Raw genomic sequence first — 10,032 nt, 5'->3', positions numbered from 1 at the left:
ATTCCAGCAGAAGTGTGAGCATGAAGAGGACGAGGATTAAAGAACTCCATACCTGGCCGAGTGGCGCTTAAAATCTCATGGCCTGGCGGGTAGACCTCTACGAATCTATCCGCAGTTTCTCCAAAACGGGCAACTCGTTCTCATCAAGATCACGAGTACCCAACCGCGCGGGACCACTAGTCTCCCGCGGGTGCAAAAGCGACTGTAAGTCGTTCCCTTATGAAATAAAAATGATAACAATGTTAGGACAACCCTAAACAAACACAAAAGACGGGGCATACCATAAGGAATATAGTTCAAACCGTATTCAAGAACGATGGGTATTTGCGGCTTCCCAGACCCGGCATCCTTCCACACGCGGCTCATCCCAAGCATGATCATCCCAGACTCCGCGAAGCGATAAACAGGATTCTGAATCTGGGAAATCTTGGTGAACCACTCTGTCTCCTGGTAATTGGAAGCCGGAAGATTAGGGAGTGCCCTCCCATTCTTGAACGTCATCACAAGGGGAACGACGCGAGCGGAAATGTAGAAAAACTCACGCTTCCAAGAGCGGAGACTACGCTCGGTAGTGCAGATCTTCAAACCCTTGATCCGAGTGACAAGGGTATACCAACCCTGGACGCACCTCCAGGTATAGAAGGTCATCAGGCGGTCGACTCGAGGCTCGATATCCAAAATACGGCACACCCATTCGAAATGGCGAACTTTAGCAATTGCCATTGGGTGCACCTCTGTCAAATGAACACCGTGTTTCTCTAAAACACGGTATACGAACTTCGTTAATGGGAATCTTAGATTTCCATATATGAAGAACGAAGCGTAAACCCCTATCTTGCCCTTAGGGGCGTCGTATACCGTCTGGTCGGCCTCCGGGAACTCTGGCTCATAGGGCTCCAGCATGAACTTCTTGACGATGTAATGGTATACATCGACAGAAAGAGTACACTGACACTCGCTAGCAGTACTCTTATCGTCCTTATCGGACGTGGACGTAGGGTTCTCGGGGTAAACGTCGGACTCCTCGACGTTAACCTCTGGGTCATGAGAAGAAGACATTTTTTAATGTTGAGGAAAGAAAGCGGTTTCAGGAGAATGCTCGCCGGAAAAGATGAGTATTCGCCGGAAATCGCTTAAAAGGAAAAGGAGAGTGAAGTGAAGATAATGGACGAAATACACCCTCTCCCCCTTATATACTCATCGCAATGAATGCGATGAATTTAATGCGGATGAGAGAGAGAGCGCAGGCGCAATGACACGGCGACACGTGTGGATAAAGCAAGCTAGCAACAGGTGTCGGAATGACGCGTGTCATGAAACTCGCGCCCACGCGCCTGAAAAAGCGTCCTGATTGACCACATGCTGTCACGTCGTCATAACATCCTGTACATCCTGAAACCGTCAGAAGACGCCAACGTCCCTTCAACCGTTTGGACTGTCCTTATCCTTTCACCAACTCTCCGAATTTAAAAAAGATTCAAAAATAAGAGGGAATATACCCCCTTACCTTGGAAAGCAAGAAACCATAAGACAAGTGCGGGTACAGTGTCAAGGCGAAACCCTTCACATACTTAGCACTTGCAGGGAATTGAAACCAAGAAGATCGATCTTATGGGCCATGCTTGCGGAAAGGGAAATAACACCCCCGCATGGCGGGAACGTTGAGAACTAGATTGTTTGAAGCTTCAAGGTGGAATTGGTTGTTTAACATAACTGATCACTATGTCTAAAACTACCAAAACCTCGTGGAGAATCTACACAAGTGAAACTCAACGCTCCCGACTTGCGAAGAGGTTACACACCTACCCGCATCATACCCAAAGATCAGGCAGAAAAGTCGGGAATTTTCTGCAAGTGACATTAGGAAAACTGCGGGAAGAATCCCCACGGAGAACCTTAAAAAACGAAAACCCCTCTTTAAAACCCCTTGCTTAAAGTCCAAAAGTTCCCCTCACTTATTAACAATTCATGAGAAGAACAATGGACTGGGGGGACTTGAAGAGGTAGGTCCCCGCAAAGCCCAGTTGGACCCGCAAGACTCACCTTGAAGAGGTACGTCTGCGCAAAGACCAACTGGATCCGCAGGACCCACCATGCTCAAAGAGATGAAGACCTTACACGCAGTAAGCCAGCTATTCCCGCAGGAAAGCCTCCCTTGGTACAGTACCCTGCCTGTCCCTGCAGCTGTGGGTACAAGCCAAGAAGGAAGGCTACCTGCACTAACAGTAAGGCTACACGCATAAGGCACTAACTCTTATACTTCAGCAATGTCACCTGAAGAAGGAATGAGCATGGCGGGAATATTCCCGCCCAAAAGAGCCAGTCCGTACGCTTCTAGAAGATCTTTTGTACTATACCTACCAAGGTATGGACAAATATACAAGATCTGACAAAAGCAGCCCATGAACCAATCACAGGGTGACAGCTCACTGACAATAGTACGAGGAGGAGCACGCTCCAGTACAAAATGTCACTATCAGCCGCTGCCTACCCACCAACTCCCATCGTGGCACGAACGTAGCCCATAGTTGGTGGAAAATGAATATTATATACAGCTGGCCGTACCTGCTTGGAAACCTACATTCGGCTATAAATACTCCAACACCTTGGAACGGTATCATCATCTTCTCTCTAGCTATTTCTCTCTATATACACTTATATTCAGAGCAATCTAGTCTGATTCTCACGCCGGAGGGTGGTCACAAGGAGGAACCCCCCCTTCTCAGTGACGAACTTACGGTGTCTGTTTTGCAGGTCGAGAAGAATAGCCATCTTTGTCGGACCTAACCCTCGTGGGAAACATCTACTTAACCCTAAGATTATCCTTAATCTATCGGGGTCACTTAGTGTTTCTTCAGTTACGTAATCATCATCACATATGTACTATCTCATTATTCTCATTATTAAATAAAGAAAATCCTATTGACCTCTTAAATTTTAAGCGGTATCATTAATCATGCAAAAGATACAACACATAATGTATCAAATTATGAGATTCTAAGGGCACTTTTTTCTTTAGCCATATCAAAGTAGGGTTTACTTCAACTTTGTTAAAAATAAGTTACAAATTTAGTCATTCAACATCAATCAGTTAATTTTTGTTAATTTATATAATGGTTACACATTTATTCTAAACAAACTATGATGTGTTGTAAAACACATTGACTTTCCGTAGCATTTTTATCATGTTTTAATTGTTTTTAGTTTAATTATTAAGTCTTTTTGGTTTGTTTATGATTGATTTTACAAAGTTGAATGTTTACTTGTAGGTTGTGAAGTTTAGTGGAATAAAGAGGCAATTTGGAAGAGTTCAGGGGCCTTTTTGGTGAAAGTTTTAAAGTTTAAGCAAGGCCCGGTCCAAGCCCACTAATTAAAAGCCTTATAATATATTATATTATGATAATATCACAATTATTCAGCCATTCAATCATCCCATAATCCCGAAAATCAAAACCCTAACCCCAAGAACCCTAAGTTCCGATCGGACAAGCTGCCGCCGGCGGAAAAAAGAAGAAAAAAGGAAGAAAGCTGTGGCGGCTGAGGCTGTTGACGGCTGAGGAAGGAAGAAGGGATCTTTGTGCAGCTGCTAGGGGTTTCAAACATCCAAAATCTCAGCCATAAACCTTTAGTATACATCTCTAAACTTTGTTTATCTTTCAATAACCCTAACTTTGATTGATTTGGTCTTTTTAATTGAATTGTTTTGCAATTGTTTGATTGTTAGACTTGTTATTGATTAAGTTTGGATCTTGATTGAATTTTATAATGTTTATGATGATGTTTATGGTGTTTTTATTAAGTGTTTGTGGCTGTCCAAAAGTGATGAGTGGCTAAACTAGTTTGTTCTACCTAGGATAGATGATTGTTGCATAGTTTTAACTTGTTTAATGGATTGTTAATGTTCAAGACTTAAATTATTGATGTAAAGTTTAACTAAACCATGAATTAATTTGTGTGTGATGGCTGTGTTTTGTTTGTAATTACTTATAATCCTCTTGCATTAGTTAATTGAATCGGTTTTGATTAATTGATTGTTTGTTAAGCTCTCTACTTGGTGTTTTGGGTTTATTTGCGGGGTGTACAACCGTAGGGATAAGTGGGTAATATATCATATAAAATCAGTTAGAATACACCTTCTTTGAGACCGAGAGGTGATAAGAAGTAATATTGTCTCGTTGCTTTTACTTGTTAGAATTAAGACCGCGCGAGAGCGGGTTTTGTCTTGTCAAGTTTGAGTGTTTATGTGCAATTAGTTGGTTTAATTTGGGTTAAGTTAAATTGTTCCTCTATCCTTGGTTGCGTAGTATTCGTCTTCATTAGGATAGTGTGTCGAGGAGACCGAGAGGTGAGTCGATATTTGAACACGTTAATAATTGTTTTCCGGTTTGTTCTTTAAAATCAACTAAAATAAGTTAAAGTTTGTTAGAGAGACTGAGAGGTAATTTGACTTTCTTGAACAAGTTTTGGTTGTGTCATCTTTTATAACCGGTGTCTTGAATATTTTTAATCCGTTGTCTTGTTATTTCTTTCAACATGATTCATTCCTAGGTAGACGTTTTTATTCATTGAATTTAAATCAAAGTTTTCTTAAAGAGTTTTGTTAACAGTTTTCTCTTAATTAAGTTAAGTAGTTAAATAAAATCTTAGAAATTAAATAAATATTATTTTGGTAAGTCTTGGTTAGAGTTTTCTTAATCATAAACGTTTTCACGTGTCTTTGAGTTCGACATCCGGACTTCCTTGATGCTATACTATTTATGATCGGTACACTTGCCGGTTTTGTGTGGTTTCTATAGGATTTTCGTTTTTATAAATTTAAAGCTTAATTGTGATTCGTTCTTTATTTGTATTATACATTTTCACACATCAAACTACCCCGCGATTTTTAAACGACCATAACTTTTTCATACGTTAATATTTTTTTTAATATAAAATTATACCGTAAAAACGAGCATTATATTCTCTTTTATTTGAGTTGGTATTGCTATAGTTTATTAATTAAAAAAAAACCTAACATGTTACGTGAATACCAATTAGTATCGGTAAAAGGTCGGACATGTTCGGCTCATGGGTTATAAAGAATTAAGGTCAGAATAGGTCGATACAAAAAAATGGTAATTTGATTTGGTTCTCAATGGGTTCAGGTCGGAAGAGGCCAGGTCAGAACGAGCTTTGGGTTAAAACGATGTTGGGTCGGAACAGGTTTCGCGTCAAAACATGCTGGGTTAAAAGTGGTTTACTTGAAATTACTATACATTTCATCTTTGCTTATTGATTTTCGTCATCGGTTACGCGCGTTCAGGCATTAGTTACGCGGATGACATTGTTTATGTATACTAGATTGCTCGCGTGTAGCCACTGTAGGCGTTGTGTGACGCACTTACTAACACCAGTTACGCGCCCGATGCCACGTTAAGCACATACTATCGTCTGGATATGCACGTACTGTTGCGAGGAACATACTAACTTCGGTAAAGTTCGTGCATATCCCGCTGCATCACACGAACACCTGACTAGTCTCATTAAATCATTATGTGCAAGTGCTTTAAGACTTGTCAACACAAAACTGCATATGAAAAGAATGAATCCTTATATATGTATAATAAAACACTTAAGCCACACTTGTGTTGAAGTATCATGACCAACTTATGAAACACAATCATTCAATTATGGACAGTTTAAGAAACAAAATCAAATTTTATTGTACATCAACCGCGCAATTTATAGGCTAAACCAACTTATCGCGCCTAAGATAATCTCCACAAGTGTTGATGGACTAAATACATGCATGTAAATAACTATGAAGAGAATCACGGGTATTGAGCAACTAGTTCCTGCAAATAAAGAGATAGATCTTTCGATTTCGACATCATAATCATATGACCGGCTCCTGGAAAAGACTTCACTTCATTTGGGGGACTGTCTTTTATGATAAACCTCTGAAATTCTTCATCCATAACACGGTCACCTTCGCACACCACGTAAACCCTACTAATCGATCCGTATTTGTCTTTGGTTAGAAGACCCTCCTTGCTCATGTCCTCCAAGAAGAACTTACTCGGTCGAATCAACATCTTCGCCAATACGAGGTCCTAAGTACACCAAAACGTACACCTTTTAATGGACCATAATTCATATGTTAATCAAAGTGGTCAAGCACTCAAGCATGCATGGTTACATGGTTTTAGGCTCTTCAAGGAACAATTTGGCACCATTCACCACTTGTCACATAGTTTAATAATGATATGTGGATAAAGAAATAATATCATGTATAATAATTAGTAAAATACAATTATTCTTTTTAATAGTATAATGTGTTAAAAATAAATCATGACGACGCTAGTGTCTTCACATCTCATTCTATATCTTTGTCATACTTAAATAAGATTATTTTATTATTATTATTATTATTATTATTATTATTTTACAATAATTTATAGAGTTTTGACTTGTGCCTCTATAATGTAAGTAGAAAAAAAAACTTCTCATAACTATATCCCTATTTTAGATAATGAGATGTGGTTGTAAATTAAGTGTTTGTATTGGGATTATCTATATAAATTAAAGATAAACCGGTTTTAAAGAATGGGATGTGAATCTTCATCTCTATTTTTTTTTAACTAAATATCACATGTCTCTAAATTAATTTTTAAATTTTATTTAACGTATCACATCATGTTCTTTATCTTAATTTTTATCTTACTCATAAATACTTATTTTATTTTTTCCTCTTTTATATACATTTATAAATATTTATAGAAGTGATAAAAAGTACATCTCTAGTTAAAGTATTACAATTCATTAAACTCTAAATTACATTGAGATATGGAGATGGAGGATCTAATAGAGATGCAAAATGTAGAAAATCTATAAATAAAAATGAATATATGAAAGCTGATGTAAATGCTCTAAGCGTGTTATGTCTTTATTGTTACTTCAAAACAATTATAAACATATATGTGGCCATGATATATACTAAAGAGATATGACCAAAATTTACGAGGAAAACCCAAACCTAACACAATTAAACTCGACAACTTATATGGCATTTAGCCACAAGGGGATAAAACAAATATTTCTCCTTAACCAATAAGATTATAAGATGTCACTATTAGATTTCGTTAAGCCGTTCATCAAGTGAGGACCAATGATATGAATGGTGACAATACGAAATACTTGAAATCTATAGATCAAATTAGGAAAATTTCAATTTTTAAATTTCATTCATATACTTCTCGTATCTTTTCTTTCAAATTTCCTAATATTATCTATAAGAATAACACTATAATCTTATTTTAACTAATTATATATTATCCTAATATATGAACTTAATATCATGAGTTTTAGACTTTAGTAATTGATGAATATGATGCATGTATGCAACCAATTTACATATGGTCCCTAACAAACTACCTCATTCAATTCATATATTTGTCTCATTGTCTCATTTGCATTAAACTCCAAAATACAGATATGATCATATATAGAATGGAACTGACCTCCGGTGGACAATTCGGATACATCATGGTGGCCATGTAACTGTCACCAAGTTCTGTGGACTCCGGCGATCCATTTTTGAAAGTGAACCGACAATCCATATATGTTTCCGGCTTTAAACTCTTGAAGTACTTCAAAATGATGAGAACAAAACAAAACAAAAATTTACTTTCCAGATAAATACATAAAAAATAGAAAAGAAAATAAAACCAGGTGCACGAGACTCCAGCATGTACCTGTGTCATCAGTAGGGCTGGTGGGTCCCTACAATTTGGCATATAGGCAGTGATGAAAACCGCCACCGAGACAATGTGGGGAAACTTCTCCATAGCTAGAGAAATAGCAAGTCCGCCAAAGCTATGGCCCACCAACACAACTTTTTCATTAGCTGGTAATGACTCGAGAAACTGAAGTAATGGTTGTACATAATCATTAAAAGTGGCTATATCGTCAAGCCGACTAGGGTCCACCCCAGAACCACCAAGGTCCACTGCTGACACCTGGTGTCCAGCGGACCTTACGTACGTCATAACCTTGTACCAACACCAAGCTCCATGACTTAGCCCATGGACTAGCACCAAGTGCTTCTTTGAACCGGTTGAGGTTGGCATGTGGTTAGGATTTAAGAAGGAAAATGATCCTATGGTTATGTATTTGTTATAAATTGTTTGGACATTATATTTATATATAGTATAATGTCAAGCAGCCTTTCACATAAATAACCATCAAATCCTCAATGGACCATGGAAAATGAAAAGTCTAAGGTATAGTGATTATAGTCCCATGTGCAAAATAATTTGGACGACTTGGATTTAATAATAATTAATAAATCAATTACTGCGTTACTGCTAAATAAATGAACTACGCTGACTATCATGACATTTTGAAAAAATGACCAAAATGTTTATTTTATCGGTCTAAGTATATAAAATGTTTATTTGACTAGCTTTTTCTTAAAATATCCATAATCCACTCAACCCACGTACTTATTCAACTCACGAGATTTTCAAACAACATGAATTACAACATATGTAAAAAAAATAGATGTAGGGTTGTAAACGAATGGAATGTTCGGTAAACAGTTTGTGAATTGTTCGACGGGAAGCTCGTTTATGTAATTATGTGAACGGACATGAATACATGTTTCGTTCGTTCATTTATGTTCGTGAATGTTCATTTATTTATGTTTATTTATGTTCGTTTACATATTATAGCAAATAATTAAATATTATCTAGAATAGTTATCTACTTAATGATTTTATATTTGTTCATTTGTGTTCATTTAAGTGTATTCATATATGTTCATTCATGTTTGTTTGTGTTTACATACATTTGGTCATATATGGTTGTTTATCTTTGTTCATTTATGTTCGTGAATTGTTCGTTTAGATTTTAAACAAACGAACATGAACACAAAATATGTGTTCGTGTTTGTCTAGTTCGTGTACAGGCCTAACTAGATGGAAGCCAGAAAAAGCTTAGCATAAGTCAAAAAGTTCTCGGTGGAAGCCAAAAAAAAACCCCTGTGAAGAGGTAAATCTTGTCGGAAGACGAAAAAAATCTCGTCGGTAGACTAAAAATATCTCGTTGGACGCCAAAAAAGAACCTCGTCAATAGACAGAGAATCTCATTGGAACACCTAAAAGATACCGTTGAGACTTGAGACGCCTAAAATATTCTATCGTTTCCATGAGTTTTCTTGAAAAATTTGGGTGTCCCGGAAACTGACATGTGGAGCACTGTGACCTAGTTCGTTGAAAAATCTAGTTGGGTGAGGATTATTAACTAGACAGGTCGACTAGATTTAAGCTGGACATTCAAATGACATACTTAAAAGTAAAGTGGACATTTTGGGAATGTTTTAATTCCTATGAATGCTAAATGGTCGGTTTTCCAGATAAAGGTAAACTAAAACGGCCCAGGACTTACGTGTAATGTTATGGTTTATTTTGTCTTGTAATTCAAACTTGATGCACATTTTTTGTTATTTGAATAGGAGTGTAATGTCAATGATTGACCATTTGACCGGATCTTTTGGCTAGCTTTCAAACTTCTTGTTTATCTTTTACTCACTTTTGTTTCTCATTTGATCAGGCCGGTGGATAGTCCGTACAAGTTATTGTTGAAAATTTACAATCTTCTTAATCGGTTCTTACCCGTTCCTGACCCATGGGTACGACCTGATATTGGGTTTCTTCCCCGAACCGAAGCCGACCCAAGTACCCGGACCCGCTAGAACCAGTTCCACCTTTGCCTGGTCAAAACCCGAACCGACACTACCCGAAACCCGAAAAAACCCGGTCAAATACCCGAAACCGGTTACTACCCGACCCAGTTTTGACTTTTGTTGTCGATATATATGTTATCGGTCCCTTGGAAAAATATCAATCAAAATATCGGTATTGATAATATCGGCGATATTGACTGCTATTGGACCATTATATCATCGATATTCCCGATATCAGTATTCTAAGCCTTAATTATCAACTTTTAGTGTTTTAAATCTTAATCAGTTCTACTTGTTATGATTATTAA

The 10,032-nt window shown here is 37.5% G+C and overlaps 1 protein-coding gene across 2 annotated transcripts; it reads right to left on the bottom strand.

The window, feature by feature from the left end:
* Positions 1–5,748: 5,748 nt before the first annotated feature.
* On the bottom strand, positions 5,749–8,176 carry LOC143539702 (methylesterase 10-like). 2 transcript variants are annotated; one of them, XM_077032937.1, is made up of 3 exons: positions 7,734–8,176; positions 7,500–7,628; positions 5,749–6,092 (listed from the first exon to the last, which is right to left on the bottom strand). In XM_077032937.1, the coding sequence occupies exons 1-3, from the start codon at positions 8,106–8,108 to the stop codon at positions 5,811–5,813; spliced, it is 786 nt and encodes a 261-aa protein (XP_076889052.1). In that variant the 5' UTR covers positions 8,109–8,176; the 3' UTR covers positions 5,749–5,810. The 2 variants fall into 2 exon arrangements, with proteins under 2 accessions (XP_076889052.1, XP_076889051.1); XM_077032936.1 differs by having other exon boundaries at positions 7,500–8,176.
* Positions 8,177–10,032: the final 1,856 nt, after the last annotated feature.

This window comes from Bidens hawaiensis, unplaced genomic scaffold (genome assembly GCF_021521415.1).
Source record: "Bidens hawaiensis isolate Kalapana, Puna unplaced genomic scaffold, B.hawaiensis_p1.1 tig00012010_1, whole genome shotgun sequence".
Taxonomy (NCBI): Eukaryota; Viridiplantae; Streptophyta; class Magnoliopsida; order Asterales; family Asteraceae; genus Bidens; species Bidens hawaiensis.
The sequence above is the reverse complement of the archived record's forward strand: the minus strand, read 5'-3'. Positions and strand labels throughout refer to the sequence as shown.

What these genes read in the sequence shown, in the direction of transcription:
- LOC143539702 (XM_077032936.1), bottom strand. Translation starts at nt 8,108, where the DNA reads ATGCCAACCTCAACCGGTTCAAAGAAGCACTTGGTGCTAGTCCATGGG. An exon ending in ATCCGAATTGTCCACCGGAG is followed by an intron (nt 6,093 to 7,499) that starts GTCAGTTCCATT and finishes TGGTGTACTTAG; the next exon opens with GACCTCGTATTGGCGAAGAT.